General features: G+C 39.4%; 2 protein-coding genes across 6 annotated transcripts; one reads left to right on the forward strand and one right to left on the reverse strand.

Moving 5' to 3' along the window:
• Positions 1-1,081: 1,081 nt before the first annotated feature.
• Positions 1,082-14,010, reverse strand: sel1l (SEL1L adaptor subunit of SYVN1 ubiquitin ligase). Of its 3 annotated transcripts, XM_066694296.1 has the most exons (22): positions 13,887-14,010; positions 13,450-13,521; positions 13,006-13,040; positions 12,404-12,599; positions 11,306-11,473; positions 10,821-10,926; positions 9,810-9,972; positions 9,430-9,483; positions 9,279-9,338; positions 8,657-8,738; positions 8,357-8,511; positions 8,183-8,239; positions 7,926-7,994; positions 7,431-7,508; positions 7,054-7,116; positions 6,727-6,814; positions 6,318-6,466; positions 5,605-5,770; positions 5,154-5,231; positions 4,707-4,879; positions 4,492-4,620; positions 1,082-4,277 (listed from the first exon to the last, which is right to left on the reverse strand). In XM_066694296.1, the coding sequence occupies exons 2-22, from the start codon at positions 13,511-13,513 to the stop codon at positions 4,080-4,082; spliced, it is 2,331 nt and encodes a 776-aa protein (XP_066550393.1). In that variant the 5' UTR covers positions 13,514-13,521; positions 13,887-14,010; the 3' UTR covers positions 1,082-4,079. The 3 variants fall into 3 exon arrangements, with proteins under 3 accessions (XP_066550393.1, XP_066550394.1, XP_066550392.1); XM_066694297.1 differs by lacking the exon at positions 13,887-14,010 and having other exon boundaries at positions 5,154-5,228; positions 13,450-13,880; XM_066694295.1 differs by lacking the exon at positions 13,887-14,010 and having other exon boundaries at positions 13,450-13,880.
• On the forward strand, positions 12,157-20,898 carry LOC136716892 (dr1-associated corepressor). 3 transcript variants are annotated; one of them, XM_066694305.1, is made up of 7 exons: positions 12,157-12,380; positions 15,674-15,746; positions 16,255-16,348; positions 16,648-16,767; positions 17,179-17,281; positions 19,321-19,405; positions 19,487-20,898. In XM_066694305.1, the coding sequence occupies exons 1-7, from the start codon at positions 12,351-12,353 to the stop codon at positions 19,558-19,560; spliced, it is 579 nt and encodes a 192-aa protein (XP_066550402.1). In that variant the 5' UTR covers positions 12,157-12,350; the 3' UTR covers positions 19,561-20,898. The 3 variants fall into 3 exon arrangements, with proteins under 3 accessions (XP_066550402.1, XP_066550400.1, XP_066550401.1); XM_066694303.1 differs by lacking the exon at positions 12,157-12,380 and adding an exon at positions 14,913-15,043; XM_066694304.1 differs by lacking the exon at positions 12,157-12,380 and adding an exon at positions 14,913-15,043 and having other exon boundaries at positions 19,493-20,898.
• The last annotated feature ends 548 nt before the right edge of the window (positions 20,899-21,446 follow it).

A 21,446-nucleotide genomic window follows, 5' to 3' on the forward strand; every position in this document is an offset into this window, starting at 1 on the left:
CTAAAGTGTGCCAAGAAAACATCCCCCACACCATTACACCACCACCACCAGCCTGCACAGTGGTAACAAGGCATGATGGATCCATGTTCTCATTCTGTTTACGCCAAATTCTGACTCTACCATCTGAATGTCTCAACAGAAATCGAGACTCATCAGACCAGGCAACATTTTTCCAGTCTTCAACTGTCCAATTTTGGTGAGCTTGTGCAAATTGTAGCCTCTTTTTCCTATTTGTAGTGGAGATGAGTGGTACCCGGTGGGGTCTTCTGCTGTTGTAGCCCATCCGCCTCAAGGTTGTATGTGTTGTGGCTTCACAAATGCTTTGCTGCATACCTCGGTTGTAACGAGTGGTTATTTCAGTCAAAGTTGCTCTTCTATCAGCTTGAATCAGTCGGCCCATTCTCCTCTGACCTCTAGCATCAACAAGGCATTTTCGCCCACAGGACTGCCGCATACTGGATGTTTTTCCCTTTTCACACCATTCTTTGTAAACCCTAGAAATGGTTGTGCGTGAAAATCCCAGTAACTGAGCAGATTGTGAAATACTCAGACCGGCCCGTCTGGCACCAACAACCATGCCACGCTCAAAATTGCTTAAATCACCTTTCTTTCCCATTCAGACATTCAGTTTGGAGTTCAGGAGATTATCTTGACCAGGACCACACCCCTAAATGCATTGAAGCAACTGCCATGTGATTGGTTGGTTAGATAATTGCATTAATGAGAAATTGAACAGGTGTTCCTAATAATCCTTTAGGTGAGTGTATATACCTTAATGCAAACACGGTTAGGCCTGCTTTTTTGGTGAAAAGCATTGTTCATTCAGTTTTTTTGACAACTTTAACATACTTTAAAACTACTTCTGCTTTTTTGGTGAGCCTGGTATAAAATTCCACAAAGTAACACAATGAAATAAGATCTATCATTTTTATAAGCCAGCCATTTCACATTTTTCATTTAAGAGTTCTGGGTAAAGCGCATTTCTTTGAATCTTCACCTTTATTATTATTTTCTCTTGAAAAAGCAACTATGAACTATGATGTCCCCCCCCCACCGTGTTTCAATAAAGAAAGATTAATCACACCATTTCCTGATCTTGTAATTTCCCCAAAAGGAAGTTAACAAAGATGTAGCACTGAAAATGATGTATTGTTTTTTCTACAGTACAGCTTACATGTTTTAATAGCCAAAGATGATGGAGTTTTTACATCTTATTAACAATAATTTGTACAGACAATTTATATTACACCTTTTATATTGCTATTTTACATACAGATGAAATAACAAACCTATTTTTTCTGTATCTGTAGCAGTGTTAATAAAATACAAATGGACTCCTATAAGAAGCCCCAATGCCTTCACTCAAAAACATGGCACAGCTGAATGTGATGTACATTATATATTTCAATCAAAATGAAGCAAAACAACGACTTCATGGAGAAATTACAAGTTATAAACAAAGCAACATTTGTACCCAGTGGGAGATACTTGATCGTATATAAATTGGAAAGAGTAAAATTTCTTAAAATGTATTTACCAGATTTTAAAGGTAACAAACCCAAGTCCTCACAAGAAATATTGCAGTTTGTGAGCTGTGTATTCATGACTGACAGTTTGCTACTAAAAGATGATTTGTCAATTAAATATAATGTGAGCTTTGGAAAGATTGTATCCATCATTAAATACTTTTGTCTTTTGGGGTTGTCTCAGAATTTTTAAAAATAAAGAAACTATCAGGTAGAATTTGACGGTATAACCAAGACTGTAACAGGTATGGCTTTTTCAAGCAGCTTCTATTGTATTGCAGTGTACTAATGTTACAAAAGGGCAAGGGTTAAAAGCCAGTTTTATGTGTGCAACCTCTTACATTCCCACACATTTATCATTTATCGATTTATCATTTATGTTTGGATTTTGTAGCATCCAGATGTAGATTACCCAAAGCAGGGTTGGTGCATAACCTGTTAACATTTAAACCTGGCGTGGCAAGATAATCATTTATTGTATTCAGAGAAATAGGAATTATAACCTATAGTTCTTCTGATACAGCTTTGTTCAGACAATGGTAACTGATCTCCCAATGAATGCCCGAAACCTCCGATTACCTAAAACTAATTAGGGTTGCTCAAATGCACAGTTTAGTGAAATTCTGGGAATAGTGAGGATGAAGAAAAAGGATTTCAATTCAAGATCCCAATTCTTTTGGAAAAAATCCATAGCAGGCTGTGTCCCATAGGGAAACTCCAGAGCAAAATACAAAAATGAAAAATGCCCACGTACGGATCTGCTGAAGCCAACATGCTTATTTTCATAGTCAGCTGTAGCTGTGCCTATCATGCTCATTAAAACAGCCCATTTCAAATCTGGTTCTCTCCTATATGGGGAATAAAACAAATGGAACTTTTATTTTAGCCCCAATCAATGACTCTCAAATTAAAGCACAGAACTTATATAAGGAGGGTGGGAGGGCAGATCCACTCAATTCTACTTTCTGAGTAACACTAAATAGCACAGTGCAGAGATTTAATATTATTATTATTATTATTATTATTATTATTAATAATAAATCCTTCTTTGTGAATACATTATTGCTCAGTAAAATAAAAATCCTCCAAGCAATGCAAGGCCACACTTTAAGAGTGGAAAACTAGCAGTCTGCCAAAAGATCACAGAGAATTCAGAATGCCACCTGAACTACTCCCACAAAGTGTCCAACCTCTATCTTCCTTTTTCAACAGAAAAGAAACAAAACAAAGCCGATGCTGAATTACAAAAACAATTTCAATGCTAAGCTTGACCCCATGGTTTTGCCTAGACATGCAGTTAAGCATTATTATAATGCCCACCTTCTAGAACCCTACCCTTGGATTAAAAACGGAAGACAACCTCCCACACGGTCTTATCCTCTGTATGTTGTAGTCGCCATTTTCTGTGCTGAGAAGTTACCATTTGTCTTGCCATCTACCTAAACGTGCTTCCTGGTTGCTGTCACACATTTTCCCCCCCCATTTGGTTTTAAGAACAGACTCCTAGCACAAAGAAAGACAAATAAATGAAACATCCACTTCGTTGTGATTTGGGGCTGATCTTGAGAATGAATGGTTTACTGAAGTTAAATTAAACTTCTCCTCTAACCAGCAGTTACTCTCAAAAACACTTGGGGCCAGATTAAAGCAAGACTTTGGACCCACTACACTCAACCACCAACGGTTGATAGATTTCTATTTTCATGGGGGTCAAAGTTATGTTTTAATTTAGCCCTTGGTCTTAACATTGACAATGTGAAGTCTGAACACTGCACAACCAATCCTTTATTCTCCCTCTTTAACAGTGGCAAACCTCTCTCCTTAAGGCTACAATGTAGACAATGTATTCACAAAAAATGATAAATTAATTAACCAGTCGGATCTTCTATATAAATATATAGATTAAAAACAAGGATAGGTGATAGGTCTTCAAACTTATGTCTAATACATCAGAGAAGGAGGGATTCCCCCGCAGCACTGCTTTAGATAACAGAGCAGAGCATTGTGGGTGAAACCCCGGCTGGACATCCTTGCCTCTCGCCACACTCCCACATGAGATGGCTTGCAAAGATCTTTAGAAATGCAACTGACTAGGGACCGGAAAGGCTGAATTTGGATTCACATCTCGCACCCCCCAAAAAAATAAAAAATAAAATAAAAACAGAGAAAAAACAGAACAAAAACATAACTTGTGTAACTGCTGTAGGTCAATTCCTCCTCCGCCCCAGTCATAATAGTCTAAAGGGCCCCATCAGAAGTCAACTTGGGAGTCAACTTGGGAGTCAAATCCGCGGCATACCAAACAGAATTTAATAAAAATAATAAAGCGATGTCAGCTGGTATTGACAGACATCGTATATCCTGAACACCTCAGGGTTTATAGTTTCTTTTTATGTCGTCCCCCCAGAGTCCAGGCAGCTCCAAAATGTCTACCCAAGTCTCTATTTCTAAGCAGTCCTTCTGGTCAGCAGGGGCAAGGGTCTATGGGCCGGGCAGCGGGTCCTCAGGCGGTTCCAGTGGAGTCTGTGACAGAGGGAGGGCAGGGCAGGGCTCTCACTGCTGCTCGGCCTGGGGCTCCGGCTGCTCTGCTGGTGGCCGTGGTGGGGCCATGGGTCTGGGCAGGGCCTGGTGCTGTCTCTGCCTGTAGGCGATCACCGTGCCCAGGAGCAGAGCAATGATGGTCATCAGGTACAGGTCCCACTCCGGCCCCAGTAACTGGTCCAAGTCAATCTGGGAAAAAAGTTCCTTCACCTGACAAGGGGAAAACAAATTAATACAAAAAATATGAATCATATAAATGTCACTGAAGAATGTCATTCTGTGTAAATGGAAGCACCAAAAGACCTTAGCGTTAGATTTTCATTTTCTAATGAAGACAAAGCAAGTCAAACTTAATACGGGTCTTAATGGATTTCAGATGCGATGCCATTTCGACTTCCTCATTCCCAGGGACAGGTGCACTTACATTGAGCTCCTGTAGGTACTGCATGGAGTAAACCAGGCCCAGTTTACACAGCGCAAGAAACACGGGGACCTGGGCATCCGGACTGGCCTCTGCTGCCATGTCATAGAAGCGCTTAGCCAGATGTATGTCCTGGGACACGGAGAGGGACAGCCAGTCACTCACAGGTCACTCGGATCACGCCTGAAGTGCCGTGGCCTGCGGATGGTGAGACTTACCTGCTTGATGCCCAGCCCTTTCTCGTGCATGTAGCCCAGGTTGAACATGGCCTGCGCACTGTGCTGCTGCTCCGAGGCCAGCCTGTAGTGGATCAGGGCCGTCTCGTAGTCCACATCCGTGCCATAGCCATAAAAGTGGTAATCCCCCAGCTTGATCCTTGCCACCGTGTACCCTGTTACAGAAACACAAACGTTTCTAGTGCTGTGTGTGGACGCCCTGCCAATGCACACCATGAGAAAATGGTGTGGAAATGTTTGGAGGATGAAAAATGCTTTCCTAGGCCTTCCTCGTGTTTATAAAACAAATCTGAGATTGGAGAAGACTAAATCTAATTCTACGATATTCTTGTGTGTATATTGAAATGGATCAATGAACTGGACTGCCTTGTTCTAAAACAAATAAAGAAATCTTTGGAAATGGTATAGAAGGCAGTGAAATATTCTGACCCTGGGCAGCAGCGCGGTTCCAGTGCAGCAGGGCTCTGGGGTACGTCTCATTGACACCGAAGATTTTCGCTTCTTCTGCTTAAAAAAAGACAAAACGGCAAAAGACGACCATTTAAATTAGAAACTGATCCTTCTCGAGGTGATCTTAAGGCCCAGAGATATACAGGTTGATTACTTGAAACAATCAAAGACCTGCATCAAGGTTTCACTCCAAAAGTGTTCGGAAACTTGTGCCTTATACATTTCAATAAATTACTCATTAACTTTCTGTAACTGAAAACGTTGTCAGTCCTAAAAACATCACGGTTGGGCATCACTTTAATTAATCGTACTGCGAGAGATACACAGCTTTGACATAGTTACGCGAAAGACAATTCAATCTTTTAGCTCATCACAGTGTTGCAATGAGCTTCTAGCCAAAAAGGGACTCCAGCACCCTGTAAAAACTTACTCTGATCCAAGATGAAGGCCACGTTGCTCTGAGCCACCTCGTAGCCCTGCTCCGCCAGCAGCAAGTACTGAACCACAGCCGAGTCAGAGTCCCCCTCCTTGAAGCTGCTGTAGGCCGCCATCAGCCTCTCTGACCAACGGCCACGCTCACACACATTCTTGAACAGCTGTCGCCAAGAAGAGTGGACACAAACTTTACAAAGGCATCGTCCATACAATTAAACCTTGCGAGGCTCCATTTGTGAATAATCGAAACAACACCCATGTAATAACAAAAAAGGAGCAGTATGGTGTTTTCTGTTCTGTGCAGCAATAGGCATAACAGATTTTCAAAGCAAACTCCTTTAGTGCTATAGGTCGATTGCTCCCTTTCCCTTCAAGAAAATAAATAGTTGTCCTGCTCTTTAACTTTTGGAGAAATGGCTCCATCTAGTGTTCAAGGTCAATTCTCCTTATTCGTAAGAATGATGTAATATCACATATCCTGCTTGTTGAAGGAAGATTAATCCTAAACATTTTTTTACATGACACAGCAGCTGCAAACAGGGCACCTCAATTCCCATGTGGTACTGTCCCCAACACCTGCATACAACTACTGAGCACTGAGAAATGCAAGAGCTTTAATAAAGATTTGTGAATGTCGTCTTAAAATTATAAGTTTCTTGGCCCTCCACCACACTGCCTCTTAGAACAGGGTGCCAGTCTGGTTCTCACCTCCACAGCTGTGTGGCACGACCTCATCACTCCTGTGCCCGTGGCATGCATCTGGGCCAGGTTGTAGAATGCCAGGATGTGCCCAGCTTGTGAGGCAAGGTTAAAATACTTCAGGGCCTGCTTGTAGTCTCTTTTTACTCCAATGCCATCTGGGGGGAAGGGGGTGAGAAATGCACTTATTGATATTTATGAAGATTAAGGGATAAAACAAACACACACATATATACATCAAGTTTGTGGTCTCCATTCATATGACTAATATCCTTTCTGTAAAAAACAACAAAGAACGTGGGTGGTGTCTGGAGCCACTGCTGAAAACAAAATCGCTGTCAAAGAAAAAAGCAAGTTACATAAGTTAAAGCAGCACCACTAGAATGTAGAGCAGCTCTTGATAAACAGCGTTACTTACTGTAGTACATGGTCCCTAACTGGAGCTGTCCATCCACCCAGCCTTGTTCAGCTGCCTTCTGGAAATACTTCAAGGCCAAGTCATAATTCTGGGAAAACCAAGAGAGAACCTTGTCTCTTTGGATTGCTATATATTGCATGCATCTTCTCATCTTTAGCCACAAGAGTATTATGAAGACAAATGACCACAAGATGCCTACAGAATTCCAAGTACAAATTCATCCACCACTTCCCAATAGAAACATCCTTGAAAATGATCACACATAGAAAGGTGGCTTATCACACTGACCGTTATTTTCTGACATTATTTGAATGCACAGAGACTTACCACGGGAACTCCCTTTCCATACAGGTAAGCCATTCCCAGTCCACTTTGCCCCACTGGATTGCCCTAGAAGACAACACAAAATCATGGGTAACAATGAATATGTAGCAGCATGTGAACAAAACGTGTGGGTTTGTTTAATCATATAAAAAACATTAAATGAATCACTATTCATGTTTAAAATAAATATATACATTTCCCATGCTGTCGTTTCAATTAGCAACAGCCAGCATTAGTGAAAAAATACACCTTTATCAGTAATAATAAAAATGTAGCACTTTTTGTTCCACGGTTGTTTTGCACTGGAATGCTGCAAGATACTCCCTGATCCATCTCAATGAGTCCAATCAGGAGAGACTTCAGTGTCGCCTCTTACTCACCAAGTCAGCCGCTTTCTTGAAGTAATGCAGGGCTGTTTCATTGTTCTGGGGAACGGCCTCGCTGCCCTCAGAGTACATCTGGGGAAATTAAATAAGACAGTCAAATCAAATCAATCCAATCAAAAACAGATGAAAGAAAAAAAAATCCCACATGTTCTTGATGTAACATAAAATGCCTTGACTCAGAACCCCAGAGACTACTTTAATCTTATTACACTGCAATACACCCCATAAATACCTTCACGAAAAGGAGCGAACATTATTTCAGTAGTCTCAAACCTAATGCCCTCAATTCATCAATTTTATATGTGCCTTAATTCGGTGGCTAAAGATCATATTTCCCTTGACTGACCAGACAATTTTTTCAATTCTGTAATGGTTCTTGGTTGGCATCCCAGAAAACCCTGCAACTCTCAAAGACCAGAGACCCTTGTTTTATACCAATACAGTATAAAGCTCTCTCTTTCATTGCTGATCTCTGCTAGATGTACATACCTTTCCCAGGAAGGCCATTGCATGGGTATTTCCCGCATTGGCTGCTTGGTTGAAGTAGTCAAAGGCCCTCTTCCAAAAGAAAAAAGGAAATAGGCAATTTTAATACAACCAGACAATAACAGAGAGCAATACAAAACCTTCACAGGTCAAGAAACATTTATACCATTAGAGGTTTCATTATACACTAAGAACTAAATCAGACATTTTAATATATTTTCCACACAAAAAAGAAAAAATAGGAAAATTGGATAGGATACCTCATGATTCTGCTCAACTCCACGGCCACCATGCAGGTGTAACTGTCCAAGACCAACCTAAACAGTGAAGAGTGAACATAAGTCCATATATGAATGCAGGAAAAAAGCAACTGCCTTTCAGAAAACACTAAGGTAAGACAGCTCCTGTTATCCGAGCCATGGTTGGCTGTGTACCTGAGCTTGCACATCCCCCTTCTCGGCCAAGAACTGGTAGTACTGAATGAGGTCTTCCTCTAGCATCCCAGTGGCCACCCCAGGGTTCTCCACTTCGTCCAGCAGGCGGATCCTCTGCACCACGCTGCCCCCCGTCAGGGAGATATCACTGGCCACTGCAGCGCCAAATCAACAGGAAACTCAGTGTCTCATTGTGCCAAAGGAGGGATCAATCTATACCACGTGTCACCAAATGCCAGACCAATGTTAGTTCCTTTTCTCAAACATCAAAAGGTCTCTCAGTGAATTGAAACCTCTTACCATGGTTTGCCACCAATCGATAGTGTGTCAGGGCGGATTCACAGCTCTGGGGGACTCCTATACCTCCCCAGTACCGGTAACCCTACAACAGAAAAAGGGAGAGAGACTGAGAAACTGACCCCCAAAAGATGATAAAAATACAACTGGTACAGAGTATACAACTGTAGTTTTGTAATTATGAATAAGTGAAAGAAGTGCAAAACCCAGAAGAAATAGCACACTTCTGCTATATTCAGAAGTGATAAAGCTTTTAATTCAACTTCCTTGTGCTCCTTTGAATTACTAATTAAATCCCACTGAATGTGCCTGCATAGATGATGTCATAGCTCACGCCTTAAGCTACAGAGTCAAAAACAAGCCAACAAGATACCTAGGGTGAATCATTCCATCAATAACATAATATGTTTCAGCACATAATCCAATCGCTGGCTGAGAGAATATATTGCAGCTGAATGGAACAGAAGGTCCAGTATTTGACTACTACAGATCTAGTGTCTGTAATTTGCTATGGATAAAAGCATTTGATTATAAGCTCACACAAAGGATGTGTTATATAAAAGTCTTATCATATTAGCACTGCTTTCAGTTCTTTTCCAATATGTAACCCAGAGATAAAACTCACCAGAATCATGTGGGCCACCAGATTTCCTCCCAGAGCCCCAAATGTGTAGTAGACCAGGGCCTGCAATCAGAACAGACAGTTCAAATAATTCTGTCTTTGATTGTCAAAAGCCGAATTAAACAAACATGCATATCTGTGTGAGAGTGCTTACCTTGGCTTGACTGGAGTTCACGCCTAACCCAGCAGCATAAAGAAAACCAAGCGCCTGAGGTAAGAGAAGAGAAAGCCTCAGAAAACGACTGATGCAAATCTAGTGTCCTATTTAACAGCCAGTCAAATATCAGAAGTGAAAATGTCTTAGTCTTAGAAATTAAAACACAAATGGCAGCAGAATGGATATTATTGCAGTTCTCTTAGCAGCATTCCTTTGATTAAAATGTAAAAGTTGTATAGTCACAAACAGACTTTCACACATTGAGTCATGGACATTATGAGCAAAAACAATATTTTATTGAGGGAATAATGTCAAGAGCATCCAATGGCTCGGTCCTATTGTGCAGCACTGCAGTAAGGCTGGCTGAGTTTATGTACCGTTTGAGCTTTGGGTGATCCTTCCACCACCAGCTTCTCAAACATTTCCTTTGCCTGCGGGATCTGCTGTTTCAAGTAATCTCCAAAAAGCATGGCATAGGCCACCTTCTCCATGGCCTTGGTGTGGCCCATTTCAGCCACTTTCATCAGCGTGCTATACTCCCTTTGGGAAAAAGAAACATGTACAAATCAAGACCTGCATTAGACATTTTCTGATCTAGGTATCTAAGTAATTTAACAGATGCTAAGGCAATGGTAATGCTAAAATTAGGCTGGCGAAGAACTTGGTCAATTCTACAGCTCTGGAAAAAATTAAGAGACCACTGCAAAATTATCAGTTTCTGTGGTTTTACTACTTATAGGTATGTGTTTGGGTAAAATTAACATTTTTGTTTTATTCTATAAACTACTGACAACATTTCTCCCAAATTCCGAATATAAATATGAATGGAATGGAATGGCTGCCATACATATAGAGATGCTGATTTAAGAGCTGTATATCAAAGTGTTTGCAGAAACTCAGTGCATTCTGCTACAACCTTGCCATTAACAACTGGTAACATGGGCTTTGGTTTGTGGGTTTCCGTTCAAAACCTACTAATGCACATTTGGCAGACCATTTATTTGGTTAAACTTTCTAACATACAAGGAATTACTCACTTTAAAACAAAACATGCTAGGGCACAGTTTTTCAGTGTTCTGAAGAAATCGGGAGGTGAAATTGTACAACTCGCAACCTTTCGTAAAGCTGGTTTACACCTCGATGAGCCTAGCTATCCTACCTAAATTAACAGTGGGTAGTCCACAACTAGTGCTAATCCAAGTCTCTGAAACCAGCGCTTAATGTTTTACGGGACTGAGCCTTCACAGGACCAACATGATCTGATGGGGCTTAGGAGATTTGTGAGGATCAACACAACTGATAGCGTCTTGACTGCGAGTTCCTGTCCTGAACTGACCTGCCATAAGCTACACCACAGGGGGCCAGGACAAGAAGGGGAAAGTGCTCACTCTTTCTTTTGACTCTTCTTACTCGTCCCATTGATGATCTTGATGGCCTTCTGGTATAGGTCCTCCGCCTCCTGGGCCTGTCGCCTCTGATTAGCCTGCTCCTCAGCTAGGAGAGAAAGAGATACAGCAAGTTTAAAAGCATGCATTGAACACCAAGACCATCAATATTATTTTTTTTGAGGCCATCTGCGACTACACACGGCATTTCCCAAAAACCTCTATGCTGTAAACAAAGAGACTAACAATCCAACTGTACATTAATCAATATATAGACTATACATATATTATATATATATTTGCACTTATGTTGTAAGTCGCCCTGGATAAGGGCGTCTGCCAAGAAATACAAATAATTATAATAATATAGAATAACAGTCATAGCTACTTGGTTTATTTGTGCTTAATAAGGCATGACAGATCCTCCTTTGGGTTCGGACAACTGCAATTATTCAAGCTGATTTGCAAAGCACATAGATCTCTCATACTTTCACAGAATCCCCATCTCTTGTCTCGCTCATAGTCGTAGGTGGTGGCACACCAGAGACGGCCATCTTCTCTGCCCTCAGTGGTGCACTCGGAGTATTCTGTGCCCAGGAACAGGAAGGGAAAGAGGCAGGGCTCCCCACTCGCTGTACCCCCCATCACGAGCGGCACTGCAGAGAATGAGGACAGGACACACACAGCATCACTTTAAGGGGACAAACAGATGTGGATGTTGTCAACAAACCGAAGAATTAATGCACAGTGTTAAGGAACAACTGGAAAATTATATTATGGAGCTGACCAGATTTTTGGTGCGAGTCTGCCTCCTCATACATTTTTTCCCATACTAATATAGGTATTCAATTAAGATGAATGTCTGGGTTCAGATGGAGGCCTCACAGAAGTATGCTTGTGGCCGTTCAAAAGTATATCACATGTCTATAACAGGTATTGTAAATATTTTCTCTCATTTTGAAAAATATTTAAAAGTTAAAGGAAATGGGAAGGCATAAAGAAGAGACATCTGGTGGATAGGAGACTTGGCAAGCTCTCCTTCTTCATGAGAAGAACAAGTCACTGCCCTGATAAGCCACAGAATAAATTAAGGGGGTGTAGACATTCATTAGAGCAACAAAGGACCAAGGGAAATGATAAATGACGTTTCGCAGGAAGAATTCTAGACTGAGACTGAAATGCGCACTCAAACCTGCACGAATGAGAACAAATACCACAGGATTTTACAACACTGCTTAGCAAACACAGCATGCAACAGATGTACAGGAAGTCAAAACAGACATTACTGAAAAAGAGGAAGTGTGGCATACATGACAATGCTCAGAAACCCTACCAAGACATGCAAATGCTACCTGAAACGGCACAGAACCTCAAAAGACAAGAGCAGTGTTCTTAGAATGTATATTATATAACATTCAACTTTGACCGAATCTGGGTGGATTTTACATGGTTGGATTTATTGAACACATTTGTAAAATGTTGTACGAGATGCATTGAGAAACAAACCAGAACAAACGCAGCCAAAACAGCGCTATGAACTTGCTGCAATTTCAGAACAAGGTGGTAAGTATCCCTTCACTGCACACCTTGTTTCTGCTTGTCTTCTACAGGAACAGGCTCAGAAGGTAAGTCTTCCATCTCCACTCCCTCTGACAGACTGTGTGGCTCGGACTGTCTGTCGAACTCCTCTTCCTCGTGAGCCTCTTCCCTGCGAAACAGCACCTGCCCGGCGACAATCCGAGACTCCCTGGGCACCTCCTCATCCTCTGCATCGTGGAATGACTGCAAAGCGATCAAACATTCAGAGAACTAGCAGTCAGGAAAATAATATATATGTCAAAGGCCAATAAACAAGCCAGTCTTACAAAGATCATTTAAAAAAAAGCACACTTCTGTCATTGCAAAAACATGCACAGCCAGGATGAAATCTCATATCTCGTTTCAATGCTCCTCCATCTAACTAACTTTATTTATAACAAAGGTGACATTTTAAGCCTCATATGATTTCCCAATATGAGAAGATAGATGTTTAAGAATTGAGTGAATGAATGAACATTTTGATCTGTTATTGGTTTCACTGTTGTCTGAAGACATCTGTTGCTATACCACATGAAGGTGTATATACTGGTGAATCTCTTCACAGATCTTATTTGTCATGCAAGGATCTGATTATTATACAAATTATTACCTTGGCCTCAGGGGTGTCATTTAACTCCTCCACATCTGCAAACACAAAGGATGAAACACTTGTAAAACACAGTATACAGCACTTATGCCACTTTTTCTACTGAGGGGTTATCATAATGAACTGTAAAACATACTGTCTTCTGTTTGCGCATTATTTTGGTAAAAAAAAAATCAAGGCTATACCATAGTGTACAAAAGAGTGCATGATAAAAACATGTTACACTTACAAAAAAAAAACAGCGTAGTCATAACACGAATACTGCTTTTTTATTTCTCGTAATGAGTGGTATTGCTAACCTTTATTGCAAAGGAACTGCAAACACAAAGAAACATAAGATAGCATGCTGTCACACAGTAGGGAAATTCTAATTTAATATAAAAACTGTAAGTAAGCAAATAATATAGTTATACCTTAGCCAACTACATAATGTAATCACACACTTACCAGCTGTCACTCTACATGAAACTCCCACCAACAGCGTAAACAGAAGCCATATCTTAGCCGTCATTTTAAACACTTTGTCATAAATAGAAGGAAAAAGGGGGGAAAAAATCACTCGGTGGTAGTTATCCTTTTCACGACCTTACAATTGTGCAGATGTGTTAAAATCCATTCAGTTCAGAAACTGAACATAATAACTGAACAAATAAGTTATCTTAGACGTTAACGCGAGCAGTGAAACTCCGGTTTTTCATCCATGTATCCAAGCAGTGCTAGTCACGGAGGTCTACGTGTTCGTCACTGAAGACTCAATTTCAATGAGAAAATGTTATCTGAGATTAACAACATCTTGTGCATGTTACATTAAAGACATTAATATTGATAATAATATAGTAATCGGCTTAAACGGATCTTTAAATTGCTTGTTTCATCAGACATACCCCTTGACCCTTACAAGGCACTTCCTGACCTCCTCCAGATGGCCAATCACAGCCCGTGATACTACGGCACGGCCAATCGCTGATCGTGGAGTTCCGCATTGACCAATAGGGTTCGCACACACAATGATGTTCGTCCACCTGTGCTGGCAAGCGATTGTGCGCAGTAGCATATACATGGCTTGCGCCTATTGGTTAAGACTGCGCAAGCGGGCCAATTGACTTTTACAGAAAAATCTGTATTGAAACCCTAGTAAATAGAAACTTCACTAATATTAGTGAAGATTATCCTGTTCACACTTCTGACTGATCTGAGACATTCACTTCTAATTCCAGTGACAATAATACTTTCAACCCTCCCCCATGTTTCCGTGACTTATTTTTATGCCAGGCTGTGAGACGCAAAGAATAACTTACTATATAGGAATGTTAAATTGCTACAAAAATGGTTTATAATAATAATAATAATAATAATAATAATAATAATAATAATAATAAATGCTATTCTTGTAGACAACACAACATATTGAAACTGACCAGGATTATTTTCATTATAGCATTATAGGCTATCATTGCCTCAGGACTTTATACAGATAAGAGGAACCACCTGAAAAAATAAAACCAATTAATTGAATATAATAAGTTCCAATCTAATGAAATACAATATTTTCCCAGTTTCTTGCCCTTCCTCTTCTCATGAAGTGATATGTGTGCCACATTAAATTCATGCATGACGTCAGTAACATTAACCCCATGACTTTGATTGGTTAATTGACCGTTAATTGACTTGTGTTTGCTTAGTAACTAAAGAGGCATTAAGCTTGTTAAACCTAAAAATGTGTACAGCTATGCCTCCTGTTGTATTTGCGTTAATGTGTCAACGTTGTACAATATGGCACTGTGGACACAAACACGACATATTCACAATAATGTATTAATACCTTTCAAACAGCCTTCCAGATAAAATAGTTAAGGGTTTGTTAAATGTCTTTTTCTTGGGTGCTTTTTTACCCCCGGCTCAGTTTACTTCCTGTGAAAGATAAACAAATGGAGCTAGAGGGACACAGCCGAGAAAATACTCAGAAATGTAACTTTATATGCGGATTAAAACAAACACAATGCCCGGAAAGAAGAGAAAGTACAATTCAAGGTTTCCACCTGTAAGTAAAAGACTTCTGGGGGTTATATGAGCTGCAGATAAAAACAAAAACAAAACTAGAAAAGCAGGTGATAGCATAGTGTTAGGGAATCGCAACCAAATCAAAGATGTAGCCTGTGTTTTCCTCTATTCTTAGCTTGTTTTTCTAATATTCACTTTAGTTGAGTGTGTTAAGTGGCAACACATATTTCTTGCGTGTATTTTGTGTGCGCATATTTTCAAGTTGTGTACTATGGGAACAGTCGGAAATGCAAGGAGGCACAGTAACTGGAGCCCATGTGAATTTCTTACCAAGACTCAAGAATTAATATTGAGAAGTGATGAACTAATAAGAGGACAAGAACTAGATTTTGGATGAACTACAATATATAATGTATCATCATATATTGTATTCTGACATTATACTAATATATATATAAATAATATTATATACTGTATATACAGAAAATAAATTGAAGTCAGAATGTTTTAACTCTTTAATGGATGTTATAACATTGAAGCATCTTGTTATGATGATGATGATGATGATGATGATGATGAGTATTATATTTCACAATGTTACTAATTTGTAGCTTTAAGATGTTCCTCATGTAGGCCTATTTATTTTTGTATTCCTTTTCTTTGATTACAGGCACGTATTAAGAAAATCATGCAAAAAGATAAGGAAGTGGGGAAGGTCGCAGCTGCAGTGCCAGTTATTATATGTATCCGTTATTTAAAACCAGCACAACTGGTACAAATGCAGTCCCTGCTCTTACTGCTATTTTCTGACAGTCTGTTGGTGCGTTCCAGGTTTTACAGCTATGGAAAGTGGAATTTTGACCATTTTAACATCTGTGGGCTGTTGACTAAAGTAAACTGTAGTGGTATAAAATAGATTTTGTCCCAAAACAGATGTTTCTACAATAACATTAGATAAGCTTTTGATGTCTTAGATGCAAGGCAACTTGTAGAAGCAGACATCACTTATGTTGAAATGGGAGTTATATTCCCATCACTAAACTGCATGTATGTACATTGTATGTCCATTTAATACTCAAAGTATTAGGGTACTGGGTCTTCCCAGCTCAGTCTTTTGTGAGGCTGAATGTGTGAGTGTTTGATCCAAGTTTGAAGTGACGTTTGCCACAAAGTCTCTCCACTGTCTCCATGATCAAAGCAGGCCGAGTCCTGTCATTGCAATGACTTTATGTCCTTAACGAAGGCACTCAGCAAGAGCCCTGGAGCTCTTTCTGAAGTCTCTCTTGACTAAGAGCTGTCAGATCACCCAGTCAAAGCACACCAGGACCATGACCCAAGCACATCTGTAAGTTACTTTTTTTTTCAGTCTGTAGCTGTCTGTATGAATATTAATTTCCCAAAGGCTTACAAAATATGTAACTGTTTTTGCAAAGTCTGAGGACTTATAACTTAGAATATAACAGTTTATAATGGTATATAGCAGCACAAGGTCTCTTCTACTCCACAAAACAGCTAACTTAAACATAACATAACTTCTAAGCTTTATATAGTTATTATATCAATGTTGATTTCCTAACTTTGGTGTTGAATGAATCATTGTCATGTCATTGTCAAGTGTGATATCTGATTATAAATGTTTTTAAGGAGACAGTGCATCGAAACAGACCGGCATTTTGAATTCTTGAGGGATCTTGTGGCCCGGTTTTCAGCTCTCCCACCTTCCCAGGAAGAGGGCTGTGCCAAGTGGGTGCAGTCTGCTCAAAGGTTGGGTAATCTTCTCTGTACAATCCTGGGAAATCCAGAGTCAGATGTACATTTGACATCATTGCCAGTTTAAAAGGGAAAAGTGTTCAATTGGCCAGTCAAGAAAACGAAGTTCATAAGATAAGTGACAGTACAGTTGGAATAAAATAAAAAACAAAAACAGGAGAACCCAGAGCCCTTTAGGAGTCAAATAGGTTACAACTGGTTATGATGATTTAAACAAAGTGTTCACAATGCAAACAAAATATACAAATACGTATATACAGTATACCAAGACTTAAATGTTGTATATTTTGTTATCTTTCATCACTGATCAGCCATTAGAATAAAATACAATCTGTGCCACACATTTTATATTTCAATGAAAGACTTTGTCTCAATAAAACTGGACTCCTCTTTTACTGTACACAGGAGAAGGTGGCAGGATGTGGGACTGAAAGGGAAGCAGTCTGGAGCACCAGAGAAAGCAGGGGGACACAAGGATGATTCTCTGGAAACTATTGAACAATCTGATGTAAGCTGCATTTGAACTTCTCACCTTCATAGGACACTAGACTTCTTAAATTATCGAAGATATACTTTGCAGGCATGTACATGATTTCATCTTGCCATCTTCTATGTGGTTGTCTTCTAGGTCTTTTTTCCTCTCTTGGGATCCATTCGAAAACTTCCATTTTCCATCTTTGAACTGCTCTTCTTGCAATTTGTCCGGCCCATTGCCATTTTAACATCTTCACTCTTTCAATGATGTCACATATTTTGGTTTGTTCTCTGATCCATTCATTTATTTTTCTGTCTCTGCTTATTATAGATTTCCCCATGCTTCTTCATGCATATACACTCACCTAAAGGATTATTAGGAACACCTGTTCAATTTCTCATTAATGCAATTGTCTAACCAACCAATCACATGGCAGTGTCTTCAATGCATTTAGGGGTGTGGTCCTGGTCAAGACAATCTCCTGAACTCCAAACTGAATGTCTGAATGGGAAAGAAAGGTGATTTAAGCAATTTTGAACGTGGCATGGTTGTTGGTGCCAGACGGGCCGATCTGAGTATTTCACAATCTGCTCAGTTACTGGGATTTTCACACACAACCATTTCTAGGGTTTACAAAGAATGGTGTGAAAAGGGAAAAACATCCAGTATGCGGCAGTCCTGTGGGCGAAAATGCCTTGTTGATGCTAGAGGTCAGAGGAGAATGGGCCGACTGATTCAAGCTGATAGAAGAGCAACTTTGACTGACCACTCGTTACAACTGAGGTATGCAGCAAAGCATTTGTGAAGCCACAACACGTACAACCTTGAGGCGGATGGGCTACAACAGCAGAAGACCCCACCGGGTACCACTCATCTCCACTACAAATAGGAAAAAGAGGCTACAATTTGCACAAGCTCACCAAAATTGGACAGTTGAAGACTGGAAAAATGTTGCCTGGTCTGATGAGTCTCGATTTCTGTTGAGACATTCAGATGGTAGAGTCAGAATTTGGCGTAAACAGAATGAGAACATGGATCCATCATGCCTTGTTACCACTGTGCAGGCTGGTGGTGGTGGTGTAATGGTGTGGGGGATGTTTTCTTGGCACACTTTAGGCCCCTTAGTGCCAATTGGGCATCGTTTAAATGCCACGGCCTACCTGAGCATTGTTTCTGACCATGTCCATCCCTTTATAACCACCATGTACTCATTCTCTGATGGCTACTTCCAGCAGGATAATGCACCATGTCACAAAGGTCGAATCATTTCAAATTGGTTTCTTGAACATGACAATGAGTTCACTGTACTAAACTGGCCCCCACAGTCACCAGATCTCAACCCAATAGAGCATCTTTGGGATGTGGTGGAACGGGAGCTTCGTGCCCTGGATGTGCATCCCACAAATCTCCATCAACTGCAAGATGCTATCCTATCAATATGGGCCAACATTTCTAAAGAATGCTTTCAGCACCTTGTTGAATCAATGCCACGTAGAATTAAGGCAGTTCTGAAGGCGAAAGGGGGTCAAACACAGTATTAGTATGGTGTTCCTAATAATCCTTTAGGTGAGTGTGTGTGTGTGTGTGTATATATATATATATATATATATATATATATGAAGAAAGAGAATATACAGGTGCTAAAGAATAGTTGTCTAGTTGCGTTGTTTCCAATCTGGGGTGCCTTGTCCCGGGAATTTAACATAAAAAAGAATATCTAACTGCGAAGAACCACAGAAGATGAAGAACAGCAACTCCCATGGAAAGATCCAGATCTGTATATTTTTATTCTTGTACTTTCATAGTTCAAAAGATCCAGCAAACAACGTTAACGCGTTTCAACAGTTCGTCTTCATCAGAACATTGCAATGTACAAGATCTTCTGTGGTTCTTCGCAGTTAGATATTATTTTATTTATATATATATATATATATATATATATATATATATATATATATAAATATATATATATAAATTACACAGTACTGATTGGTGGTTCTCGTGCCAACATTGCGGTGGGTATCACTTGTAGGGATTAACCTGCAACACTGCAGACCGGTTGTCTTTTGCAGGAGGATTCTGAGCCAGAGCTAATTTTCTGCCTTGAAAAGGACATCCATCTCCCCCACTCATCAATCAGAAAACGCTCCTTGAAAGGTATGAATCATATTCTCCCATGATCTGAAAAAACAGTCCTGTTTTTTAGTTTTGCTTTTAAATTCTGAAATATTATGTAAGTTACAGGCTTTCCCAGCAGCGTTCAGCTCCGGTCCTGTAGGAGAACAATGCCTTCTGGTTTTCACTCCACCTGAGCCCTCAGTTGCCTGGATGGATAAATGATCTGTTTAACCCTTATTCTGCTTATGATTTAAAGAGATTTTTACCACCATAGACCTTGATCTGTGCACTCAGTGCTCTACAAATGAAATGCCTGGTTTTGTAAGCCTTAAAGAGCTCCATGGCTTGAAACGTTCGTGAAGAGGAAAAACAGCATCTGCTTCTATTCTCATCCGGTACCTCTAGTTTAAGGTACCTTAAGCAGTGCAGAGAGCAGAGATGTGCTGATAAAACCAGTTATCTTTTTTTTTTCTATGAAGTTTTATACTGATATCACTGTTGAACAATTACAAATTAATTAATGGAAATGTCTTACTTGTAACTTAAGATTTTGTAAAAACAAATAATGAAGTAAAAAAAGAAATAAATGGATAGTTAAGTTTTAAATACATGTACCTTATTTGAAGGATTTTTTTTTTCCCCCACTTGATTTTTGTAATTGAATGAAACTGAATCAATGCAGACTGAGATGTTAAAGTACTTGAGTTTTGTCACAGGCTATTTTAGAGGGATCTGTATAAGCATATTGGATCCCATTTTGTATTTCTGCAAACTTTTGTTATCAATTGATTGATTAAAGTGTTACCATTAAGGCTGAGATTTAAAGACATTTTTAAGCACTCAAGCTCAAAAAGGTGAAACTCCTACTGTTACACATTGTGACAATGGGCTTTACCAAATCTCAAATGACAAACCTATTGGCACTTTCAATTGTCTACTACATAAGTAGTTACTTCGATATGTTACAAGTTTGCAATTGGTGATTCCTAGGTCAGTTACATTTTTGTTTATTTGCTCTAGGCTTAATTTTGTATATTTTGGTCTTGTATTTATTCATAACAATTGAGTCCTTTTAATAATGTAATTCAAAACAATTTGTACAGTTATAATTAACCTTATCAACATAAAAAGTATATTATAGTTCTGATTCCCTTCCTAAATTGTTTTACCATTTTATGGCAATTCAATTGATTTGGCCAAAATATTTTAATATCTTTAAAGCAAAATATTAATGACAAAGCAATTAACTTTTTTTTTTATTGCTCCTGGTTAATAATTTCCAACCTCAAAACAATCCAAAAACTACAAAATACATGTGAAATTTTTAAATGTGTAACAAGTACTTTATACTATCTCAGCAAGGTAAAAGAACGGCTGTCGAAATGTTGTAAATATGTAAAGAAATTGAAGTCTGAAAAGTTTGAATATGGAAGATGTAAATCCTTGTGAAGATTTTGTTTATGATTAGCATTGCTTTAGACGTGGTCTCAAAATGGAAAATATACATGAAATAAAATTAATTTTCCAGAAAACATTTGCCTAAAGTACCTTGTCTTTCAATATACATCATTTCAGTGGGGAAATAACATCTTTCAAGTTCTAACTTTTAAACACACAAGTCTTAAACTGGAAGAGAAAAAAAAGAGAATCAATATTTATTGAAAGTAACAGATGAATATTTGCATACAAACAATGTTCCTGCAATTGAAAAGGTAAATAAATAACAGCAAAGCCACTGCTCCACTCATACTTTCTACCATATCTATGTGACCAAATTGAAACGAAGCCATCACATGTTAAAGACATACTGCAAGTCCATGTGGTGCATTTAAACTATGTTGAACATGCATTAGTCTTAAATAAGCAACACACACTATGAAAACTATTAATGGTTTGCGGTACTTCTAACTGAAAGTAGTACATTTATTTCAAAATATTTCTGGTCAAATAGTCCCAATAAGTTCAGCAAACATTATATGCCTCCCCACCCCCCTCAGTTCAAACAGCATGGGGACTCAGTCTTCACTATAGACAGACATGCCAGTTGCAGACTCATTGGTGTGAGATGCCCAAACTGGAA

Source organism: Amia ocellicauda, chromosome 21 (assembly GCF_036373705.1).
Source record: "Amia ocellicauda isolate fAmiCal2 chromosome 21, fAmiCal2.hap1, whole genome shotgun sequence".
NCBI classification, from domain to species: domain Eukaryota; kingdom Metazoa; phylum Chordata; class Actinopteri; order Amiiformes; family Amiidae; genus Amia; species Amia ocellicauda.